We start from the raw sequence: 25,073 nt of genomic DNA, 5'->3' as shown, positions 1-25,073 counted from the left end.
GTATCGATTTAATTAACAATATTTACTAGTTGTTTGCAACACGGCACCGTCCGTAGGGGTGGTGATAAGGGTTTTTTTGGTGGCGGGGCTCGGCTAAGCTGCGTAGGCCGCTGCACGTTGTGTCGGGCCTCCTTGTCGTATCTGGGGCATTGTGCGGCTTAGCGTAAACAACAGCTCCAACCCTTTGACTGCTCAGTACGTTCACGAAAGTTTGTATTTTTATTTTGAAGTCCTTTCACCTTGCTTTCCATTCACAATGATTCTTTGTAGGAAATGAAAATCCTTTGTCTTAACACCAAATTTCCATAATAGCCTTGTTTTTAATGTATTATATCGCGATAATATTGCCGAAATTCGGGAGAACACATGTGAATGCGTACCTGAAAAATCCAGACTGGTTTTGTTGAAGTACCCTCATATTTCCATACACTACACCAAAACTGCATACTTTATGGCAAGAAGTATTTATTATATCACAAAAATAGGAATGCATATTTTCAAAAAAATAAACTGGTTAGAATAAAATCAGTAACTTGTCATGTACTTAAATATCTACCAAATGTGCACTAAAGGTTCGTATAGCCCTAGGGGAATGCAAAAAGGAGTTTAAACTTCTTGCTTTCTCCTTTATTTTTAATTATTCCCCTATATCCATCCATTCATTACCAGCTCCACCACCATCATGTCTCATCATCTTCATTTAAACCACTACTGTCACCAGCACTATTGTCAGTGTCTTCATCTCCAGCACTCTCAGCTACTTGTTCCATACTGTCACTATCATCATTTACACCACTACCAATTTCAACATTATTGTCATCGATTTCTTCACTGCTGCCTGCCTGTGCTTGTTTAATCATTTTGGAAATGAAAGCAATCTCTTCATTATACAACATGACATCATTCTCTGACAGCTCAAGCTTTGGTGTGTGCGACTTATAGAAGTTATCGTAGATATGATCCCAAATGGGCAATGTGTGTACGGAGGAGGGCATGGCCATTGACATAGAGATCTGGCCGAGATGAAACACGAGGCACGAGGCGGAGCTTATGTCTGGCTTTTCGTTACTCATCCGAAAGGTGACTGGCAGCCATACCACAGGCAATAGCGTGGTTTGCAAGGGTGTAGGGTCACTGGAAAAATATCATGTCTGATTTTAAAACAGCATGTGAGTTGTAATAGTCATTGCATTGTAAAATTATCAAGAAGTGAAAGAAACTATATATTCAAGGGTAAAGCTAAATAGTTCCATACATTGTTATCATTGAATGATTTGTATGCATTAATTTTATTTATAAGGTTAGTATACTGTGCATGATGGGTGTTAAATCGTCACCACTGTGTGTAAACTGTCCGAAGACTGATGACTTGTCTCACGTGTTGTTGGAATGCGTCCGGAATTCGGACTTGAGAAAAAGATTTTTTGGTAGTCTGGGCTCCATGCACAATGGACAGATCAATTGTTGGTTGGCAGAGCCTATATCGGACCAAGCAATCAGTGTTTACCACTTTATTGACCTCTCACTTGAGTAGGGAACTATGAAAGCACCCATGAGGCTGACATGTTCACCTAGTGTCCAAAGCCTCTATAAAAACTAGATAAAAAAAAAAAAAAGGTTAGTATAAGGCATAATATAGCTTTAAGTAAGCTTTGTAGCTTTGCTAAATTACAATGGTGAATAAAAAAATACATTTTAAGTGTTTTTTAAACTCTAACAATATTAAAGTGGAACTCACAAACAAATAAATAATATGACATTATAAAGACATATTGACTTGAGTCTCACCTATACATCAAAAAATTACTCCACATGGCCACCAATTTCTCGGCAATTAATTCCTCTTCTTCATTAAAGACCTCTTTACTAAAAACATATTCAAATATGGTATTGCTTCCACCACGGGGTACAAACTCCATCAGGTACACTGTGGAGCCGCTTGCGGCCACGTGCAGGGTGGCAGACTTCACGATCGGGTACACAGTGAACACATCATTTATATAATTTTCAAAATTTTGAACTATTCCCACACCCGTCTCCAGTTCATGAAAGTAAGTCTCTTTAACTGTCTCACCAATTTTGAATTTCATATCGTCACTTTCGAACTCTAAATTATTTGGCAGAAGATCTTTGAAACTATTCGGTACATTATGGAAAATGCTGTCATCGTCTAAAAACCTCTCTTTTGAATACGCTATTAAAAGAGGGACAGGCTTAAACATGCCTCTTTGCAGAATTTCTTTAGGGTCTTTAATCAATAAAGCTGAATAGTACTCTGCAAGGCTTTCAACACACGGTGCAAATCTGTTAGAATGATTCAGTGTTTTCGCAATCGTGATGTTTTGGTAGAACACAGCGAGGTCGTCTATTGTGTTATTGGCATCGTCCTCATAACCTAGTGCTGTAGCTACATCCAGCGCCGCGGCGACGGGGTCGGCGGCGAGCGAGGTCGGCGCGAGGGCCGAGCCCGACTCCAGGATCACTCGCTGTATGTAGCCGTCGATGGCGCCCGACAGGAGGAGCAGCTCGGCGGAGGCGGCGCCCATGCCCGTCCCGTACAAGGTCACCTGCGGGAAAGGTTCTTGAAATGAGAGCATAGTAATTTTGCATTATGCCAAAGGATCTTGAATATCAACATTCTCGGAACTGCAAATAAACTGATGTATAACCACGTTACCTCTTTCAGCGACAGGCAAGACAAGGGAGTTGAGCGCCGTGTTGAAAACGCCTGGAAGAGCTACTGGTCCATGAAGGAGCTAATGAAGGGCGACCTTCCAATGTCACTTAAGCGTAAACTCGTTGACATGTGTATTCTACCTGTCCTAACCTACGGTGCCCAAACATGGTCACTCACCGAGAGTCAGAATTCCAAATTGAAGATTTGCCAGCGAGCAATGAAGCGCAGTATTCTAGGTGTCACAAGGACGGATCGCATCCGAAACACTACATTGCGCTCCAAAACCGGCATAGCTGACGTGGGAGAGAAGACCGCTAGGCTGAAGTGGAACTGGGCGGGTCACGTCTGCCGCATGCATCCGGATAGGTGGGCTAGTATAACCACCAAGTGGATGCCGCAAAAGAAGCGCGGACGTGGCAGGCCCAGACGGAGATAGCGGGACGACTTAGACACCTTCATCGGTAACTGGCCGGAAAAAGCACAACAGCGGGAGTTGTGGAGATCAAGGGGAGCGGCCTTTGCCCAGCAGTGGGACACTTAAACGGGCTATTAAAAAAAATAACCACGTCATGCCAACGTATCTTACGTATCCCATCACCTAACCTGCGAAGAGTCGCCGCCGAACTTGTCAATATTCTCATGGACCCAGGACAAGGCAGCCACCTGGTCCTTCAGCCCCGCGTTGCCGGGCGCCGCGCTCGTGCCCAGGCAGAGGAACCCCTCGGCACCGAGCCGGTAGTTCAGCGTCACCACTACAAAGCCCAGATTCAGGAGACGCGGAGGTCCACTGTGAGATCCCCATCTGGAATTCAACAAACAAAAATTATCTTGAACTCTATATTATCTCACTAGAGAGTATAAACCTCCCCTGGTTGTTCAAATCACGTATGGGCGCGGAGTTGATTTTGATATGGGCACATACAATATAGGCTGGTGTAGCGATAGGCGCGAGGCTACAGTACGGTACCCGGTGGTGAAGTGTCCTGCGTGCAGGTGCACCAGCACGGGGCGCGACGTTGCCCGCTCGGGCGCTATCACGTTGTGCACCAGGCACGCCGCGTCGCCGCGCCGGCCGGCTACAGGCGCGAGGCTACAGTACTGTACCCGGTGGCGAAGTGTCCAGCGTGCAGGTGCACCAAGACGGGGCTCGACGTGGCGTGCTTGGGCGCGAACACGTTGAGCACCAGGCACGCCGCGTCGCCGCGCTGGCCGGGCTGAGCGCAGCGCACGCGGTACGTCGCTTCGAACACGCCGTCCCATCGCACGGGGTCTTCTGCAGCCTAGGAACAACAATATTACTTGTATGTCAAAGTATACCCAAATCCGTTCCTTTGTAGCACTACAATGAAAATCTGAAATTAAATGAACTAAAAGGTCATCACCCACCCCCGCTAAAGGCTATTTTAGGCAACATATTCAGACTAGTCAAGTCGTTCACCGGTCACCGGTAATTGCTTTACAAATGTGGTTAGGACAGGAAGAGATAGGAAAAGTTCTTAGTGAAAATGGTCGTATGATATAACTGTTGAGTAGGTACAAATATCAGTATATAGGTAAATAAGCTGACTAACAACATACATGTTAGCATTTAGTGCAAGTACCTATCCTACATTAATGTTAACTGATTTCAACGAAAATAACAGAATAATTTACATTCAATTATTCAGTTTCCACACCGCCTTTATCAGCTTATCATATTAGAGCGTGTGTTGTCTGTTGTATCAGCGACACACCAGTCACACCACAAACGGCTATTTACAAGTGTTAACGCCTAAACATTTGTGTTGGCAATCATTCGCAATCACAAAAAAATTCTGTTCCTATGTTTACACTTCGGTCAAACAACCGTATGTTCGACGATAGTACATCATTTAAATTAGTTATTTTAAAGCATGGGCGTGGCGCCGCGATAATCGAGGCGATAGCGATCGGCGTGTTTACGCCGATAATGGGATTCACGTTTATCAGCGAATTAATCGGCTGAGCTGACGGGTGGCTGACGGCCATTCTCCAGCTCTGCGGGGACGAGGACGGGCCTTTGTTATTTACTTGTTAGTTAGTAAAGTTAAAACCCTGGAATCTAGAAATTTCACTGTTTATTGTTTGTGCCTTTAGTAAAAATCCGCAAGTCGTGAATTAATATTTTCTATTAAACATTAAAAAACTGTCGCCAAGCCTTTTTATTCTACAGTATCGTTATGTTTTTGACAATACCGTGACAAAACATGCAGAACAGCAAAGTTGATCCGTTTCGACTTTTACTGGACAACGAAATCGTTATCCCGCAAAGTCAAATCCTGTAAAAGACCGTGTCACGTTAAAACTGAATGTTCAGTCAATATCTGCACCTTAAACGGGGATCAGCAGTGCGTAGGGCATGCTTGTGGCTACTTCGTGGTATGGCAGCGGTAGCATTGTAACCCGTCGGACAGTATGTAGAACACACAGTGTTGTTCTTACCTTGACTGTCGCGGGCGCGCGTAGGGCAGGCCGAGGAAGGCGTAGTGCGGCGAGCGACGCGTCATGTACCCGCACGCCACGCCCGAGCTGTTGCGACATCGTGTAGAACACACAGGGGGCTCTGACCTTGAACGTGGCGTGGGCAGGAGGCGGGCGCGCGTAGAGCAGGCCGAGGAAGGCGTAGTGCGGCGAGCGACGCGTCAGGTACCCGCGCGCCACACCCGAGCTGTGGAGACGTCTTGTAGAACACACAGGGGGCTCTAACCTTGAACCTGGCGTGGGCAGGAGGCGGGCGCGCGTACGGCAGGCCGAGGAAGGCGTAGTGCGGCGGGCGATGTGCCAGGTACCCGCGCGCCACGCCCGAACTGGTCGCCACGTCGCGGTGCGGCGGCCGCAGATGCGGGGCTCGCAAGGCCAGCGCATGGCACAGCACGCTACAGAGCACCAACAAGCGCATCAGGGCGTCAGATGTCGGTTATACTGTAGCTCATTTATAGTCATTGTGAAACTTCAACACAATGCCAGCGAAATCATTCGTATTAGAAACCTTTACAATGTTGTAACTTGCTTATTCTCGGACAGGAATTGTCTTTTAAATTAATATTCGACTGTTATAACCAGCAGCGTTATCCTCAACAACTCACAGACAAAATTTAGAAGACCCCAATGACTTTTAAATTGCCGTAACTACTGCCGCCTCTATACTTGTTACTATTTTTTTACACAGCCAAGCGGGAAACACTAGAAGAATGAAAACGCGTGACCCGCTTCCATTGATCTTAAGTGTACGTGTGCCAGCCGTCCTGATTATAGTAACGATCGTACTGAAATGATTACGGCGGCTGGCCCCGCCATTATCATAACACTAGGCTAATCTAAACATTCGCGTAAAGCGTAAACATTCTCATAGAACGCACGCTTTTAGGAAAATAGTTTACCGCATTGTCTATATTATAATAACCCAAAATATTATTACGCAGTGGGGTTATTACACAATCGCCGAAATGCTTTGAGTCATTTTACGCTGGCGTTCTTGTCTTTAATACTTTAGTTTTAAGGCCGCCAACCTCCAATTTTAAAAGATTTTAAGTTGTGTGGAAATTAGCAAATTGTTACCTTTTAAGTTTTAACAATTGATTTATTATTGGATAGCGCTGACAGTATAGCACTTTTATCGTATTTATTTATTTATTTATTTATAGTATTTATTTAAACTTTATTGCACAATATACAATGTATAATTGGCAGTCTTCATACCAAACGGCATTCTGTACCAGACAACCATAGAGCCAAACAGAGATACATACAATTGGCGCAGAGAGAAAAGTTCCCATATAAAACTTAATAATAAAACTTAGCTAAAACCATCGGATTTAAACTATCATGAGGCATATTAACTTAACGCCCACCCGTCGTGACCACTACTCACTCAGGCACTGTTAGTGCTTGAAAATGGAGACCTAGGCTCTCCGAAGTCGCGCGAGTGACTAAAAATACGTGAGTGAAACTGCTGTTAGTTAAGTTAACTAAAACCCTTCTTGCATGTTGAGGCGTATATCTACAAATTACAAAAACGAATGCCTTGTCCCGTATATGCGGTATACCTACGGCGGCTACTTTCCATACAATTGGGACTAATAAATTTATAATTTCAAGGTTTCAATTTATTAATTCAGTAGCAAATTTTTGACAAGGGCATACTCGTACGAAGGGCAAACTTAAGGGCCGATACAGACGACGCCGACGGTCGCCGTGCAGTTCCCATACAACTTGCAGTCTGGTTGCAGTCCGTCTGTACCGGCCCTAAGTTATGATTGTTATGAATGACAATTGACATACTCAATTTTAAATATACAAAAGCCTATCCTTCACTGCTACATACAACAGGGGCTTCAGCTAAGTTCTTTATTTCTACCGCATAATACGCGCAATACAACATTAAACCAATTCAGTTAGGTATCTACCTACACAAATATTTTGAACCGGCCAGGCAGAATTATCCAAAGATCTTCAACCGGCATATCGAGTCATGCTGTTACAGGTAGGTAGGTACAAGGAAATTCACCTGCCCTATTCACATTATACTCTGAAACAATACCTACGTGTTTGTTTAGCTTTTTCTTGGCCGCCGTTAGAGTAAATCTCCTGTCATGCAGTTTAATTTAGGAGATGTTTTTTAGGCATACCTAAATAATGTGAAGTGATTTTTTATTTATTTGTCGTATGGCATTACTGTTACTGGATTATAATCAAATATTATTCTAGAGATTGATGTTTGCACTCTTCAGATACTCGATGGCCCTTTCACTGAGGTTCGCGAGGTCTCCGATCCGTCCGTTGAATTTGGTGAAAGGGCATTCTATAACATTCTAGAACAAAAGTGAACTATTGAGGACGTACATTTTCCAATAGACTCAATAAAACTTACCGACGTGTGCTCTCCCATCAGCAATGGCGCCAATTTCGCACAGGCCCAGGCCTAATAGGCACAAGGTTACTATGTCCAGACATCCCATTCTACGACCGTGTATCGTCACTGACAGTGACCGAAGCCAAGCCCGTTTATAATATGTAGACTGCCAGTCTTAACTAGAGCGCCTTGTCGTTTATTCTAGCAACCTCTTTCGATTAACAGATTTGCGGGCTGATTTTTATTATGTTGTCGATTTTTTAATTAAAAAAAAGTTAGATGGGCCGAATATGGACTATGCCGAATACGAATGTTCGGCCGAATTTTCGGTTCCGATTATACCGAACCGAATTTTCGGCCGAACATTCGGTTGGACTAAAACTGCCAAAAACGCTGAAAACTAGTTTATACAGGTATGCGATCTGCACTCCGCGCGTGTTTTTGACCCTTCCCCTTTGGACTGGCCGGGAATGTTTATGAAAAGAAACGGAACCGTCTCATGCCTGACCGCGAAGTGCACCCGCGCTAGCTAGCGGACGCCCTTAAAAAAGAATTTGTTTATTCGGTAAATACTTATTCGGCAGTTCGAACCGAACTATTCCGCCGAATACGAACATTGTAAAATATGCCGAATACCGAATAATTACCGAACATTCGGCCCATCTCTAATAAAAATCATTTATTTCGGACGATTGAATCCATAGTTTGTTAGTTACAAACTCATAAATAGACTTAAATTACTATGTTAGTACACTTAGTACCTAAACTAAACTAAGATGTTGGGAGGTCCAGTGCCTAACTAATGCACTATCCCATCTTCCTGCCACTACAGCCAGGAGACTGTGGCGGCTGTCGCGCACCCTGCGGAGCGTCGCGGTGCAGCGCTTGCGCAGCGTCGCATGGAAACCGTCCACATGCGCGTCGGTGAACACGCGCGGCGTTAATAACTGGCTATAATATTTAGGTAATCATTTTTAAACTTGGCCGGTTTGATGAGCATTCTGCGTAGAATAAAAACGAAATCCCAATTTCGGACAATAAATGTATTTCGTTGAGTTACTAAAATACCATGCGTATTCGTAATTCAGTGGTTTTTGTTTTAACTTATTATGTACAGAATAGGGAGCTCCATTTATTCACCAAATTTTATCGAAAGCTAACAAAAAAAATTGTTTTCAAAAGGAAGGTAGTTAAACTAACAAGTTCATATATATCGTTGTTTATGCCTCAGTCTCAGTTAACAATGTGTGTGAACAAAATTATTTCTCTAGAACTTAGATTAAGGTTAAAGCTTTAATTTACAATCATTACTTGCATTGGGCTGAATTATGCAAATTATAGTTGTATGTAAGTTCTGTACCTAGTTATAGTGTTTATCCTTAAATAATTGGCCACGATAGTCACGACTGTACAATATTACGCAGAATATGATTGTACTTCAGTAATAAAACAATAAACAACAGTTGAAATATTTATTTATTTATTATTGTTACAGGTAAGAAGTGTAGCATCATCACTTACTGTAATGAAAACATGCGAAACAGGTAAGTATAGTACTAGATAATTCTACAAAAATAGTAACAGCAATACCGTAGTTGCCTTCTGGTTTTTAGTTTAGTTTTCTAGTTTGTTCCGCCCCGTTAGCAGGCTGTCGGTGCTGGCCTCCCAGCGCGGCAAGCCTCGGTGCCCTCGGGTTAGAATCCTAGCCATTGTGCCGTAACCTGCTGTAGTAATGCCGCTCATAGAGGTCGTCCCAGAGGCGACAGGCGCGAGAGTGCGGGAAGGGCCGCATGGTTGTGCCGCCGGCGGTAATATCTAGCAGGCTGTCGGTGCTGGCCTCCCAACGAAGGGAATCGTCGCGCGTCGGTTGCCTGAGTCAAAACCACACAAATATCTGTTATTTACTTATGAAACATCACATAATTTAGAAAAATCTGCTTATGGAGAAACTACTCGTATTATGATTTAAACAGAAAACCTTTTATTATCAAGCAATGCATGTGCAATGCTCCTTGTTAATTAAGTTCAAAGTCTTGGAGATCCATCGCTCAGGCTCCGCACCCCACTTTACAACCCCCCGCTAGTACTATTCAGATACTCACAAATACTTGACAAAGTTAGTCCAAAGCCGCACTATAGATCGTTGCACCTCTCCATCCTCTCCTTTCAGCTCCTGTCCTTTATCCGGGAACAGTAAAGCTAATTCATCGCAATCATCGCCATGGGCAGCGCCGGCCTTGGTTACCCACCCTCAGGTTCCAAGCCCCATGCACTGGAGTTTAAAAACTGGTACTTAGTACAATACTCACAAATACTTGACAAAGTTAGTCCAAAGTCGGACCATCGCACGTTGCACCTCTCCATCATCCCCTTCTAGCTCCTGTCCTCTAATAGGGAACAGTAAAGCCAATTCGTCTCCATGTGCAGCCCCGGTCTTGGGGATCCCTCGCTCGGGTTCCACTCCCCATGCGCCGGAGTGTGAGAACTGGTAGTAGTACACCGGCGCGGACGCGGCGTGTAACCGCGCGCTGCGGTGCACGTGGCATACGAAGTACGCGTCTCTGGAAATAATTGTACAGTCGAAAGCATTAATATCGTTCCAGACAAATTGGTAAAAATATGTGAACACGACTTTATTGTCTAAGGTGTAAGAGCGTACACATATTTTTGAAACTTTGGGAATGTTGTATATAAATTTATGCCCTTGACTGTACCTGCTAATTATCTGACAAAAACGCACATCCGCATATAACATTAATGAATGATATATGAGATAGTAATTTTTCTATACAGACTGGAAGAAAATTTAATGTTTGTGGGATGTACGAGTATGTATTATAGCTATTTTAAGTTTTTTTTTGCTATTACAAGCTTTGTTTTTGCTTACCTATGATATGCGAGTACGTCAGACATATTAACTTTGCCATCAAAGTAGATCTCTTTAATTCGCTTCAATTCTCTGTCGTTCAAAATCTTTAATTCCTCCGGAAGCAAAATATTAAAATCTTTGACCATCCTCTTTAATATTCGCAATGCTTTCAACATTGCCGCAAAGATGTATCCTTCCTCACTATTGAACCCTATAATCATCGGAACGCTTCGTGCTTTGTGATTCGACATGGAATCGAACGGCGGCTCAGAAAGGAATCTCTCTTCCCTCTTAAAAGCTTTTTCTGCACACATTCCGAAGGGGTAATAAGGCAAGTTAAGCTTGTCAGACTCGTCTGCTAAATCGACGTCATCTGCTTTGATTAAAGATGATGCGATCGCATCACTGTCGGTATATAATTTTCCAAGCATGAGGGCCCGTTCAGTCGAATCGTAATTAAAAGCCCAAGGGCTTAATATCGTCCCGCTTTGCATGATAGCCCCATGAAACAGGCCCTCAGCCATAGGACTGAGAGTCAGCCCCTCGACGATCGCAGCCCCGAAGCCCTGCCCGCCCACTACTACATTCGCAGGGTTTCCTCTGAACGCCACGATGTTGTCCCGCACCCATCTCAGCGCTGATACCACATCCTTTGCACCGGCGTTGCCTGGTATCTGTTCCTCCTTCGTGCAGAGAAATCCCACTGGACCTAATCTGAAATAGTATTAAAGTTGGTTAAAGTCAACTGTAGAAATGGACGGCCGTCGTAGAAACGTCCAGCTCACTCACCTGTGGTGTATGACGACCACCGCGAGCCCCTGCCGCACCAGCAGGCCGGGGTCGTAGGGCCCGCCGCCGCCGGCCACCCACGCCAGCACGGGCCAGGGCGCGCCCGCCGTGGGCACGTGCACGTCCAGCTGCAGGCACTGCTCCGCCGGCGAACACGTCGGCTTCTCCGACTCGCGGAGCCCGGCCCATGACGGTGCCAGACCGGCTACCTGGAAAACATTAATATATCGCAAGTTGGAAATCGATTTATCTCAATTATCTATGGTTGATTGGTAGAAAATGCCTAGAAGCATTATGTCCGCCTGTTATCAGTCTCGAGCCCTCAGTCCGCCTTGTGTGAAAGAATTGAAAGCAACCTATTCCACGGCTTCCCTCATCCCATTAGTAGGTAGGTTTCCCCCATTCAGATTTCGGATTTTTATTGGTAAAAAAAATACAGATTTTACACGTCATATTACAGCATAATTTAAGATTTAATTTAAATTTTCCTTTATTATATAATACGATTTCAAAATGTCAATTAATCTGTGGTACTGTGGTAGAAAAGGCACCCCCCCTGCATACAAAGTTCTGTAAATTAGTATGGACGTGGGGTACCTTTTCTATGCAGCTGTACATGTCAAGTAAAAAATCAAAGAATTATATTATAAATTGATTAAGAAATAATTACAAAATGTCATAAATGTCATGATATCGTCGATTCAATTAAACAAAGGATATAAATAAATACATAAATACATATTATAGGACATTCTTACACAGATTGACTAAGTCCCACGGTAAGCCCAAGGAGGCTTGTGTTATGGGCACTCGGACAACGATATATATAATATATAAATACTTAAATACATAGAAAACACCCATGACTCAGGAGCAAATATCTGTGCTCATCACAGGATGATACTACAAATTATCATTTAGGTACTTATATCGAATATATTTATATCGTAACAAGCAAATTGAATAAGTAAAGCCTAATTTATTTTTGAAAATTGTGTTCTTTTCTGCTGCTAATGATGTTCTTCTGCCTTCATGTTCATCTGCCGACTCTGCCGTTCTTGTGAACAAAACAAGCCTAGAAAAAAGACACTCACAAAAACTCCAAATTAGTTTACAATAGATTATTTATTTTGAGTTTTCTATAATTAAAACAATACAAATCTCTTATCCAACAACTTGCGTTTTTCTCTCTGTCTTAACTTAATCTCCTGTCAATGTCATTATTGTCCAAAACCGCGGCAAACCATCTGTCACTTCTCAGATATTTTAAAAATAAAACTAAAAGACCGTTTGAGATATCCTCAACATCTAATAATACTTATTTATACTATGGATTTTGGCAGCCATTTCTGTGAGCCATTTTTAATTAGTACTCCTCATCTGAAATTGGGCATAAATCGATTTATTAAAACCCTTTTTTCCGAACCTTAAACCTGGCATCTTCCCGGAGCGTGCCATACGGGATACCGCGGTAGGACACGACCCCGTCGCCAGCCTCACCCCGCAGCATCCCCTGCGCCGTCTGCACCACATTCTGCGCGCTCCTCACCACCAAACACGTCAAAACCAATAAAATGAACATATTCCACACCTTACCGAACACTAGAATGTTACTGGGCTCGTTGCGAATAATTTGTTGCAAATTTTCACTATTACTGGTTGAGCAATTAGCTTTTATTGTGGAACTGTCAGTATTCAATAAGCGATGGGCGATTATCGCTGCAACGCATCGTGCGTTCACAGTGAGTCACCGGTGCGTGTCCTGCAAATGATTTAATTCTATTCCGTCTGCATAGTTTGCAATAGGTGTGTACAGTTGGCTAACGAAAGCAAACTCTGTTAAAATTGTGTTTTCGGGTGCTAAATGAAAATATATTTATTAAAAGTATTTTTGCAACAACAACACTACCATAGTAATAAATCAATCTATGCGTCTTTATTATAGCAATTTTCGTTTTAAAATCGTATTTTGACTGTCAAATATTACATGTTAGTGTACTAGACTTGTACTTTCGCTAAAGTCTGGATCAATGTAGGTTTCAATTGACCGCTATATAGATATATTAGATATTAGTTATAATTAGTCTCAATTAGTGTCTCATGTTTCGCAAACACCAGTCTTCCTTCTTTAGGGGGTACAGTCAAGTCCACCCACGCAACTTTAATATAGTATTGTTACTCTATCAGTCTATCCAGTTCATTAGTAAAACTTCAATTTCAAAAGAAAACATTTATTATTTCTCTACCCGCTCACCTTATAATTAAAAATAGTTTTCAGTCGATGCAATCCTCCTTTTGCCTTTCCTTCGAGTTACCACAAATGAAACAACCAACTGTTCTAGCCGAACCAACCATTGATGCCAAATCTTGTACATTTTAGGATTCCGTACCTCAAAAGGAAAATACAGATATTAACCTTTATATAGGATCACTTTGATGTCCGTCCGTCTGTCTCTCGTCCCTTTATCTCGGGAACGCGTGGAGGTATCAAGTTAAAATTAAAACCATAATTATACTCATGCAGGTATATACCTAGTCACTTGAAGCTGTAAAAAGATCACCCTTCCAAGTTATCGTAAAAAAAATACGGCCGTTTATACCGCAAAAAACGTATATTTTGACACTTTCAAGGGAATCAAAATTCGTAGGGTCGTTGACCTAGTACTATGAAATTTCTCAAGATTAGATTACATTACAGTATAGATTACATAGTACAAGTTACAAACAATAGGTCCATTAAAATGTACTATAAACTAAATTAAAACTAAACAAAACCACAACTTAAGTCAAACAACTCGTCCAGAGCCCTTCCAGGCGAAAACGTGCCCATCACGCTCGCCGCGTTGCCGCGCTGGATCGCGATAGACAGCCTCTGCATCAGGAATGACCCGGAACGAGGGTCATGACCCTCCTCCCTCAAACGCCGCCCTAATTCGCTCAAGAATATTTTGGCCTCGGCACACCAACACCCGGACGTCTCCATGCACTGCTAACAAAACAAAAATATACTTGGTCAGCAGCACCGAGTACAGTCGAAGGCAAAAATATCGATACAGACAAATGGCTCAAAAATATGTGAACACGACTTTATTGTAAGAGCGTACACATATTTATTAAACTTTGGGAATGTATATATATTTATGCCTTTTACTTATCGCGCTTCCGAAGTGCCGCTAATTCAGCCGCTTTTCCTGCCGTCCGGACAGTTCTGCCAATGTGCGAGGCGACAAAAGTGCTGACACACGTGGCATCCCAAAGCAGACACTTACCCTTTTAAATAAGTGTCAGCCCGTCAGGTCTTTTGCTATTAGACCGGCTTAGGTCTGTAGGTTCTAACATGCACGGCACATTTACAGAGGAAAGTGCCCTCCTCACAATGTCATTTCGTCAAGTAATATCTTCTTACACTACAAGTACAGGTAAAAATCTTAAAACTATGAATTTGTGAAAAAATATATATATATATATATATATATATACTTAAATTAAATTTGTACGGAACCCTCGGTGGGCGAGTCCGACTCGCACTTGTTTTTAATATTCCTCCTCATTCTACTGAAAGACACCTAACCAGACTACATTAAAGCTTTTCCCAACCTTTTACCTCGATTCAAATAACTTGCTATTAAAAAACATGCCCTAGTTACATTAACTGATCCATAAAAATATGATTTAAAGATCTGCCACACCGCTGCTCTGACGCACCATATACACAGCAAAATGTATGGCAAAAATGCAACGTTTCACACGTCATGGATCAAGTTTCGGTGTAGGCGGTGTAGGCGGTCTTTTAATTAGGGGTTACAATTACCTTTTAATGATTGCATTTGTAAGGAAAGCCAAATAAATATTAAAATATACGTTCTACACAATTCATTAGGCAGGTATATTTGTGATAGTTTCCGATCGCTCTTATTAAATTACTTTAGAATAATTACTTAATTAATCAACAAAACAGAACTTAATTTTCCATCTATCCATAATGTCATAATTTTAGCATCCTTAAACATAACCACGAACATCGAAAATCATAGCTTGCCTCTCTCCCTCTAACGGGCTAACATATATGAGCCAATGATAGTCAAATAGACGAAACATCTATTTCCGATGTTTGTAAGAGCTTCTCAGTCTTCTCATGTACAGTCGCCATCAGATATATCGGAGCGGCCGAGGTGTTCACAATATCTGAAAACGCACTCTAACGCGTTGACAATAGAGGCGTGTTCAGATATTTGTGGTCGCTCCGATATATCTGATGGCGACAGTCCCTTGTCCTTACTTAAATAAAAACACTATAAAACCTATCCAGCGTGTTTGTAAGTTATGAGGTGCGGTCCAAATATTTCTGGCTGGAATGATTTGGCCGTTTTAAAAAAAGAAAAAATATGCCATTTTGATTGTCTTTTATTCTGTTCTTTTCGATATAGTTTCTTTAGTTTGTGGTTTTTATTTCACGGCGGTCAGTACAACAGGAAATCTAAAAAAAATCTTAATGTTTAAGTTAGAACAACGTTTCGTGATCATGGTCCTTACAAAAGAAGGAGTGAACCCGTCGACATTAAAAAAAGGTTAGATGCTGTGTACGACGACTCCTCTGGCGATTTTCTTTATGCGGTGAAGTGACCCATGCGGTTTACGCCCATTTTGAGAGCAAAATTTCAGAGTACTTTTACAAGGGGATAGAAATGCTAATTTACAGATTTAAAAAGTGTGTTGAAATATAGAAGGAATATATCGAAAAATAAAAATCGTTTTGTAAATGAATGCTCTTATTTTCTATGTCAGGCCGGAAACTTTTGGACCGCACCTCGTAACTTAGTAATAGCTTAACAATTATATCCATTTCAGACATTCACAGACAGCTCACCACATAACACAATACTTATACTGAGTACTTCTCATTTATTCTACATAACTGTTAAAAGAATCACAAATTGTTTAAGAATTAAAGTTCATAGGACCGACGCGGGCTTTGGTCTGGTTCAGCTGGTCTCGTAAATGCTGTCGAAGAACTTGGTTATCCTCTGGTATCTCGGCCACTGGTCCGCCTCCTCGTAATTGACTATGTTGTTGTACGGAGCGTACTTGTCCGTTCCTTCCGCCGCCGACACCGGCCGCCAGTCGTCGACGTTCGTCATTGGTTTACTGGAAATAAACGAGTTACATTTGCTAAATCGTTCAAGATCTGGTATTAATAAGTTTTTGGCAAAAAATTCATTTTTGGTACAAGCTTTTATAGCTGACTGTATTTTTTTTCCACAGGCAACTAATACTCATCGAGACAATTCTAAAAATCCCAAACACAATTAGGTTGCGTTGTTTTATCACAGAGTTCCTATGACCGCCTCCTGTCATCATCAGATCAGCTCGATGGTACCATAATATTACATTGTCACCCGACTTATAATAATAATAATAATAAAACTTACATGCGTATGCAAATTTTCAGCTTCATCGGAAACCGGGAAGATGGTTAAATTAGTTACCTTAGATTCCATTACATAGTTAGTTACATACAGATCGACCTAATAAAAGCGTGTTAAAAAGCAAATTCATTTATTTTCTAAGTACGATTTGTGTTTTCAATGCTTTTTCTGAACGCTTTAGCGAGTAACTCACCTATATGGTATGAAGCTAGCGTAGAACAACTTCGACATTTTCGTAAACATACTGTCTGCTTTGAACTCGACGTTCTTCGTTGGTTTACTAGAATTAAATACGTTAGATTAGGCACAGTTAAATAAACGTTTCAATCAATAAACTAAGTTCTCATCATCATGTACAAAAATCAATACGTTAACTTTATATTATATTATATTTTAATGTATTTTTTAAAGTATTCTCTTGCTCCTCTGAGCCCTTAGTATAAGGTCGAAATTACTTACCCTTGTCGCATGAAGTTAGTGAAGAACGCCGTCATTTTCGTAGTCATGTCACTGTCTGCGGCCGACTCGATCGTGTCTCCCAGCGCGTAGTTAGCTCGGAACACGAAGGTGAGGTCCTCCGAGTGGCCAGCACCAACGTACGTCAGATTAAGCGCTTTTTTGTATACGCTAATGTCCGCGCTATACGCGAACCGGTACAAGAATACAGGGGCTCCCTTGTTGGCGGCTCTCGTTTTTGCCAGTTTTAACGCGGGATATATGAAGTGAGCTTCTGAACAGTAGCTCAAAAACGTATCCATATCTAACGATTCACTAAAGTATTCCTCTTGAATGCTCGCAAGTTTACTAGGAAGCTCCGCTGGCGGTGTCGTGTAAGTTACCCCTAGGGGCACCACCACCGCAGGCATGTTTTTAATCCTCTCGATAATGTCGATTTGTTCGAATCGTGGTCGAAATGTTTCGCATTCTGCGTTTGTGAATCCAATTATGAAGGGGATATCTTTGCCTCGACCTTGCGCTTGTAACCACTCCGGGTCGTTGTCCAAAATTATATTGACCCCCGGGTGTTCGGATTCGACCACGGGAGAGAATGTGAGGATACCCGTGTAGTCCTGAATCTGTTTTTCAGCTTCTATGATCTGCTCCAGCGGAAGAACAATAAGCTTTTGATGCACCTCTTCAGGATCAGTACTGTTGATGCCTAGAAAACCGAGGAATAATTCCGATGCCGTTTGCGCGTAAGCTGGCGATGTTGTGTAAAAATTTCTTGATCCTGCACCACTCATCGAAATGGCTCTGCAATAAAGGGGTGTCATTTAGTATCATCTGGTGCATTCTTGTCGATTCTCTGTCGATCCTTAATTATCTATAAATATTTGAGCTTTACCTTTTGAAAAGTCCCTTTGCTGCTTGAGAAAGTGAGAGCAGATGGACGGCGGCAGCGCCGCTGCTCTGTCCGGCCAGCGTGACGTCGTGGGGATTACCACCGAAGGCTTCGGCGTTGCGCTGCACCCAGCGCAGCAGCGTCACCATGTCACGGAGACCAGCGTTGCCGGGGACACTTGACGAGTTAAGGGACAGGAAACCGAAAGCTCCAATCCTGCAAATTAAATAATTTCATTAGGTCTCTAGATAGCTCGTTCGTTTTGAATAATTCACGGTTACTTTCACTAGACTTATATTGACCGGGATATCGACCGTGATTACAAAAGGTAATCACGGTCCACGGTCTTTTATCAATTTTTTTTCTTCTTTTTATATCCCGATTCCCGGTCGAAGTCTAGCTCGTTAGTTGTTTAAAACTGCTGTACACCGTGCTCCGTTTCAAAAAGGATGATTGTTATCTAAATAAGACTTTCTGATACCCAGAGCATGTTGCTAGCCCTAAAGAACCCCAGAGGTGCAAACGGCCCTCATAAGCCCGCCACGTATACCTATATACTATCTCCAGCGGTATTCAGCGGCAGCGATCTCGTGCTAAGTCTCTGCTCGTAACACGCTTCCGATCCAAAGCACGTATAGAAGAAACCTTTCACACGTTTCAGTGTTTAATTACTTTATCAGTTATCTATACGTCGTTCCTAAGGTCAATCTTTGGAAAGCTCACCTGTAATTGAAGGTAATGACGACAACATTCTCTTTGACGAGGTACTGCGGGCCGTGTGCGTCCGGATCTCCCGAACCGAAGCCGAAGCCTCCACCGTGCACATACACCAGCACCGACAGCAGCGGACGACTCTCGCCGCGCACTCTGGACGGCAGGGACTTCAGAGGGACGTAGATGTTGGCGTGGATGCACTCCTCACTCTGACCGTGGGGATTCATGATCGGCCCGTAGAAAAGGTCCCGCTGGGGACAAATAGGTCCCACTTCGGTCGCGGGCCGGCATTCTGTCCATGGATCCGGACGCTGCAGTTCCTTAAATTTTATGAATGAATCGTGAAAAACAGTTCAATTGTCTTTGTAAATGATGGTCGTACATATTAAAAAAATGTATCTTTAAAGAGCGCTTATTTCCAAGGATAAAACTTACCTGAAACCGGAGTGGACCGAGAGGCTGCTTGGCGTAAGGTACGGCATGGAAGTAGGCGTAGTCGCCATGGGGGTCGTAGCCGCCGCACACCCTCCCCGCCTCGGTGTCGGCCCACACGGCCTCCTGCGCGGAAGCGCTCCATGCTGGAATGGAAATCATGATGAAATTTAATACGAGTATAATATCTTCACAAGAACTCGAACACTGTTGGATACAGGGAAGCCTATTCTCTTTATTTAGGGTTCCGTACCCAAATGGTAAAAACGGGACCCTATTACTAAGACCATCTGTCCGTCCTTCCGTCTATCCGTCTGTCACCAGGTTGTATCTCATGAACCGTGATAGCTAGACAGTTGAAATTTTCACAGATGATGTATTTCTGTTACCACTATAACAACAAATAATAAAAACAGAATAAAATTAATATTTAAGTGGGGGGTCTCCCATACAACAAACGTGATTTTTATTGCCGTTTTTTGCGTAATGATACGGAACCCTTCGTGCACGAGTACGACTCGCACTTGGCCGGTTTTTTCTCATTATTACAATACTACTTTTGTTCAATCAATATCGTTATCAAGACTAATTTTAAGATACACTGTCACTTGCAAAAATGTGTTAGTGTCATAGTTTGAACACTCTTTGTAGTCAATATTTTCACGAGTTTCATTGATGTTAACATCTCCTTACACAGCAATAAGTATGAAATTGGCCTGCAATTTAGGTCAAGATGAAATAAATGAATGCGCTCGCATGGTCTGGCCGCGCAGATTTATTTAGGTCGCACATTACGGCCCTGCAGCTGACGCATGCCCTCAATCGACTGATTTTGCGCTCATATGATCATTGCAACAGGAAATCAAATCGAGTACGGTTATTTATTGCATTCGTAATGCGTCAGGATATTTCGAAAAGGATGCGACGAACAAGAGCACACATGCAGATAAAGTTAGAAAACAAAACCTTGGAAATCTGCATCTTTTATTTATTTATTATTCAGATCCCACTGTGTCCCACTGCTGGGCTGCATCTTAAAGCAATTATAACTTCAGCAGTTTCGTTTTCAAGAGCACAAGCCGATTTATGGAAAATTTGTTTATACATTTATAGGCTCATGCGTTCATACGTTTACATAATGGCTTGCCAACGCTACCCCGGACACATCGAGTCTCGATGGCACTATTTCATTATGACGAGTCATATCAGATCGAAGCCTTGAGACTGATATCATGTTAGCATAATATAAGCCGTCATACACGTGGCTGGATAAGGGCGGGTCGGCGTCGGCCAATGTTATTCTTACGAGACGCCGCCGCGCCGCTATCTGTGACGCGCGGATTGTTTTCAGATGTCGCAATTACTAGCCGCTGTTATAAAAATAAAAAATAAAAATAAAAATGTTATTTATTATTTGTAGGGCGTGTCAGTGTCACTGAACCTCGGATCGTGTGGTTGTTTGCCTCGCTGCTATCCGATGTTTTAACCGTAATGTGGTAACTGACTTGAGGCTAAGTTTTAAATTATTTTAAATAATTTAATATGTTTTTAGTCTCACGGGAGTTTTACAGGCTGAGTTTTGTATAAGATATGTTATTACAGACAGAAGGCCTTATTTACAACGATGAGATTAGGCTGCATTAAATATAAAGATTGTCAGAAACGTTAATAAAAGTATTGTATGGCGAAATATAGGTATACCCCTTAGATAAAGAACATGTTTCAAATTCCTACGTCAACGCTTTAGGGCGCGCCTTGGCTGTCTTACTATACTTATCTAAGAACCGATACTGTTAATAGTTATGTACAAATTATTAAAATAAAAGAGCTATTTCATAATTGGTGTGGCATGTATTTATTATTCAATATCTTCAATTCTAGTTACCTATCCCAAAAATAAGATATTTAGTGATCTTTTAAAATAATTATTGGCCGATACAGTATCTGTCACAAAGAGGGTCAAAGTCACTTGGGTGACTACATGTAAACGCTATTCCATTGTAATAAAGTCTACAATGGGTATGTGTATTCGATAGCACGAACACAGGCAATGAACTCATAAAACAGGTTAATGTAATCTAAACCGGTCATCTTTAATTCACACTGTTGTTCCATTTGACGCCGCAATATTGTGAGTATTTCACATATAAGGCTGCGTTTCCAACAGAGACGTGCGAGGATGCGTAATGTGGTGTTTGTTAAGAACTTTTGTTTGTTTGAAATTTTTAATCGATAATGTCATGAACGAAAATATAAAAATATAGAAATCAAATTAAAAAGTCGTAAAACTTAACTAAACTCTAAAATATTTGGCTTTCCTAGGTAATACAATGTCGTTCCATAAAAAAATGACAAAAATCAATACAAAATAACAGAAATTATAAATATTAGGGGACATCTTACACAGATCAACCTAACCCTAAACTAAGCAAAGCTTGTACTAGGGTACTGCTAGGCGACGATATACATACTTATATAGATAAATACATACTTATACACATAGAAAACACCCATGACTCAGAAACAAATATTTGTGTTCACCACACAAATAAATGCCCTTACCGGGATTCGAACCCAGGACCATCGGCTTCACAGGCAGGGTCACTACCCACTAGGCCAGACCGGTCGTCAAATAAAATAAAAACAATAATTTCTTCAATTCAATGTCAAGTAGAATAATTAATATTTGTATTGTTCACTGTACTCTTTAACAGAGTACAGCGATGTCGTTAATAATAGTTCTTTAACCCTTTATAAAGCATAACGGTGATAGAAATCATGCAAAATTGAACCCTATTAATTTAAAACAAAGAGGATATAATAGGATATAGCGGTACTGTCATAGTAAATTTTGTAACCACAGTAAATTCACTGCCATCTATCGACACACTTTAAAACTAAAAATGAAGATTTATAAAATACGGTAAAATGTATTTAAATATGGATATATGTTTTTTTTTGATTTGCGTTAATTATTTTCATATGATATTGACCCATGTTATTTTACTGATATGCGTTAAAATTGTTAAATAACAAACGAAACCGTCATCGCCCTCTATACGAGAGTAGGCCTAAGGTAGTGGCGCCATCTGATCGAAAATCAAATTTTCTTGATTTTCGAGGCACGTTTTTTCCTTAAGGGTCCCACTGACTATCAGTCCGCCGGACGATATCGGCCTGTCAGTTGTTCGGAACTGTCAAATTTTTGTTCTATCTAACTGACAGGCCGATATCGTCCGGCGGACTGATAGTCAGTGGGCCCCTTTAGACTGTATCCATCTATTACGGAGTTATATCTATCTTTGATTTAAAATAAAGTTCCAAATCAGGCGGGAAATATATTCCCTCTGCCACAAAGGCTTAGCTCAAGTCGAATAGGCGATCAAACATGTCGTCAGAGGTTTCATTTCTGTGGTGTCAGCATGGTAGCATTTTTATCACCTGTCACTATACCTGTCACAGTCGCACTTACTTGTTAGAACGTGACAGACATGGTTGACAGGCGAAAAAAATGCTACCGTGCTAAGCCCGCTGATACCGGCGGGAGAAAGGCTTACGCCTTCTGCGTTTAACACTTGATCCAATCATATAGCGAGACTCACAACATGTCAGTTGAGACTTTTTACTATTAGACCGTACGTTATTGGAATAATTGCCGCCATAGGTATGTACTAAAAAATCTATAATCATGTCAAAATCAAAACCCGTAACCCAAAACCCAAAAATAACAAGTTCAGATCTAACGTATCAATAACAGTATCTACAAAAACCGGCCAAGTGCGAGTCAGACTCGCGCACGAATTGTTCCGTACCATTACGCAAAAAAACGACAAAAAAATCACGTTTGTTGTATGGGAGCCCCACTTAAATATTTATTTTATTCTGTTTTTAGTATTTGTTGTTATAGCGGCAACAGAAATACATCATCTGTGAAAATTTTACGGAACCTTAAAGGAAAGTGTACCTTATGATACATTTGACGCACATATAGGTATATAAACTATTTCACCACCATCTCTATGTCGTCAATATTTTTACCTCTCGCACTAGTAAATTTTCCGACCATTGGAAATGAACTTTCTCCGATAAACGCTCGCGCATCCTACAATGTAGAAGCCGTGAGTAGCCGATACCGGCCTTTATTTATTGTCCTTGCTGGTATTTATAGATCGCCAAATCAAAACAACTTGTTTGGCCGCACAACTAACAAACTTCTAAACAAAAATGTCCTTAACACTTAGCGGAAATAATATAACCAAACCAATAATATGCAAATAAAGTAACTATGGAGTAATCTAAATTTAACCTACTTAAGTTTTAGGACATCACAGTTACAAAATAGAAATTCGAATGACATCAACACGCGTAGCATTGTCTGTCTGCTTTCATTGCGTTTGCGCACGGTTCGTAGCACTCGCTACGCGGCTACGGCGCTACAGACGCATACGCATGCTTGCACCCGGTGATTATCTTTGTTTACATCTATCTGCCCGACGACTTGCACTCAACTTATATTTAACTGATATCACTTATCGTTGCACTTTATTGATATTAATGACTTTTCAACTTTACTTTTTTTATTCAACCGGTTGATATTTCGGCCTTCCAATCATCAGGATTTTACGAAATTTACACATACTTTGTAGTAAATTAATGAACATTTCGCTATCATTAAGCCAACTAATAAGAAACTATTTTGATGCTTTTAGCATATTTTCATATAGGTAAACGAAGTAATATCCAGGTAGGCAGATGACGTGTTTCTCATAACAGAAGACTATTACCTAGTAAAATAACTTTCACATTTTTATACCTAGTATTTTACGTATTTTAATACCTAGTATTATACATATATCATAACATGTCGTAATTGTTTTTTTATGTATTGTCAGCTTATATATCAAAACATTGTTTATTTGACTATACAAGTAGGAAATTGCCATATAAAGTTTCATCTTTCAAAATCGCATTTGTCATATAGTCAAAATTTCTCACTTTCTCGCGTCACGATATTTGTCACAGCGGCGTCACGCTCTAAACCGTCAATAATCCCCGCAAGGCGCAGCAGTAACTCACCGCAACACGCCGCCAGCACCGCGAGCACGCACCGCACGTGTGAATCCATGTCGCTAGCCAGCGGGCACTGAGGCGAGCGCCCACCGCCGCCCCAATATATACTCGGCTCGGACCAAGCTCACTCTGCATTCACGAACACATGACCAAGTGTCATAACAAACCTAATTTAATTTTTTATATAAATTTGACATGACATCTCCACACTTTGTCATTGTAAAATCTGGAAATTATCTATACTCAAGCCGCGAACCTGCAGCAGCCTACACGCGCGAGTAGCATCAACACAAGTATGCTACTCGTACTTGACGACTTGCAAACTTACCCCTCTGAAGGCTTTTTGCTCTGTAAATACCCCAGGCATTAACATATTCAATAGGAGAGTACTCTACCGTTGTGTTGGAAACGTATTAAACATAAAATGTTACAAAACACGTCTCATAACTTACGCACCGTTTAAAGTTGGTTGAGATTAACTAAGAAAAAAAAATCTAAGTAAACTTACAACACGCTGGCCTAAGATAATTAATGGTCTTCGGTTTTTAAAAGAAATCACGGTTTACACCGCGAAAACTACACTGAGTTTGACTACAAAATGAGTCTACGAATAGACAAAGTTGTTTGTTTTATACTAACTCTACTTACAGCTACAGTTAACTTTAAAACGCCGCTTTTTCTTACTACTATCTCATTTGTTAAGCGAGGGTTTAGACTAGCAAGAAATTCCATGCAATTTACGTTACATTGCCGACTACTAAGGTAAACTGCATTCAAAATCCCGTCACCCGTGAACATGATGCATGTAACTGCGTCGAAATATCGGGAGCTCATAAATAATACAAAAGGTAATCACGGTCTATATCCCGGTCAATATAAGTCTA

General features: G+C 41.5%; 4 protein-coding genes across 4 annotated transcripts in view; 1 reads left to right on the top strand and 3 right to left on the bottom strand.

Moving 5' to 3' along the window:
* Positions 1–25,073, top strand: part of LOC134748228 (serine/threonine-protein kinase D1) — a 96,525-nt gene that overhangs the window by 284 nt on the left and 71,168 nt on the right. The gene's annotated exons all lie outside the window — the stretch shown is intronic.
* Positions 563–5,722, bottom strand: LOC134748559 (cholinesterase 1-like). Its single transcript, XM_063683346.1, has 5 exons — positions 5,403–5,722; positions 3,782–3,957; positions 3,281–3,479; positions 1,789–2,567; positions 563–1,134 (listed from the first exon to the last, which is right to left on the bottom strand). Exons 1-5 carry the CDS (start codon positions 5,592–5,594, stop codon positions 681–683), a joined length of 1,800 nt encoding a protein of 599 aa, XP_063539416.1. The 5' UTR covers positions 5,595–5,722; the 3' UTR covers positions 563–680.
* Positions 9,239–13,080, bottom strand: LOC134748187 (carboxylesterase 5A-like). Its single transcript, XM_063682899.1, has 5 exons — positions 12,632–13,080; positions 11,206–11,414; positions 10,435–11,130; positions 9,857–10,108; positions 9,239–9,418 (listed from the first exon to the last, which is right to left on the bottom strand). Exons 1-5 carry the CDS (start codon positions 12,785–12,787, stop codon positions 9,250–9,252), a joined length of 1,482 nt encoding a protein of 493 aa, XP_063538969.1. The 5' UTR covers positions 12,788–13,080; the 3' UTR covers positions 9,239–9,249.
* On the bottom strand, positions 16,081–24,280 carry LOC134748186 (juvenile hormone esterase-like). The gene is made up of 7 exons (XM_063682898.1): positions 24,196–24,280; positions 19,123–19,265; positions 18,697–19,007; positions 17,977–18,189; positions 17,091–17,885; positions 16,825–16,911; positions 16,081–16,350 (listed from the first exon to the last, which is right to left on the bottom strand). Exons 1-7 carry the CDS (start codon positions 24,242–24,244, stop codon positions 16,188–16,190), a joined length of 1,761 nt encoding a protein of 586 aa, XP_063538968.1. The 5' UTR covers positions 24,245–24,280; the 3' UTR covers positions 16,081–16,187.

The sequence above is a fragment of the Cydia strobilella genome, chromosome 16, assembly GCF_947568885.1.
Source record: "Cydia strobilella chromosome 16, ilCydStro3.1, whole genome shotgun sequence".
Classification (NCBI taxonomy): Eukaryota; Metazoa; Arthropoda; class Insecta; order Lepidoptera; family Tortricidae; genus Cydia; species Cydia strobilella.
Note: the sequence above shows the minus strand (reverse complement) of the source record. Positions and strands in the feature narration are given on the sequence as shown.

Bases quoted from the DNA above. Each gene is read 5' to 3' on its own strand.
- LOC134748559 (XM_063683346.1), bottom strand. From the start codon at position 5,594: ATGCGCTTGTTGGTGCTCTGTAGCGTGCTGTGCCATGCGCTGGCCTTG. The intron at 2,568-3,280 runs GTTAGGTGATGG...CCTTTCCCGCAG, and splicing joins TCGGCGGCGACTCTTCGCAG to GTGACCTTGTACGGGACGGG. The intron at 1,135-1,788 runs GTGAGACTCAAG...ATATTTTTCCAG, and splicing joins AGTAATTTTTTGATGTATAG to TGACCCTACACCCTTGCAAA.
- LOC134748187 (XM_063682899.1), bottom strand. From the start codon at position 12,787: ATGTTCATTTTATTGGTTTTGACGTGTTTGGTGGTGAGGAGCGCGCAG. The intron at 11,415-12,631 runs GTTCGGAAAAAA...AATGTTTTCCAG, and splicing joins GGGAAGATGCCAGGTTTAAG to GTAGCCGGTCTGGCACCGTC. The intron at 10,109-10,434 runs GTAAGCAAAAAC...AATTATTTCCAG, and splicing joins GACGTACTCGCATATCATAG to AGACGCGTACTTCGTATGCC.
- LOC134748186 (XM_063682898.1), bottom strand. From the start codon at position 24,244: ATGGATTCACACGTGCGGTGCGTGCTCGCGGTGCTGGCGGCGTGTTGC. The intron at 17,886-17,976 runs GTAAAGCTCAAA...CCTTTATTGCAG, and splicing joins GCAAAGGGACTTTTCAAAAG to AGCCATTTCGATGAGTGGTG. The intron at 16,351-16,824 runs GTGAGTTACTCG...GTTTATTTCCAG, and splicing joins GCTAGCTTCATACCATATAG to TAAACCAATGACGAACGTCG.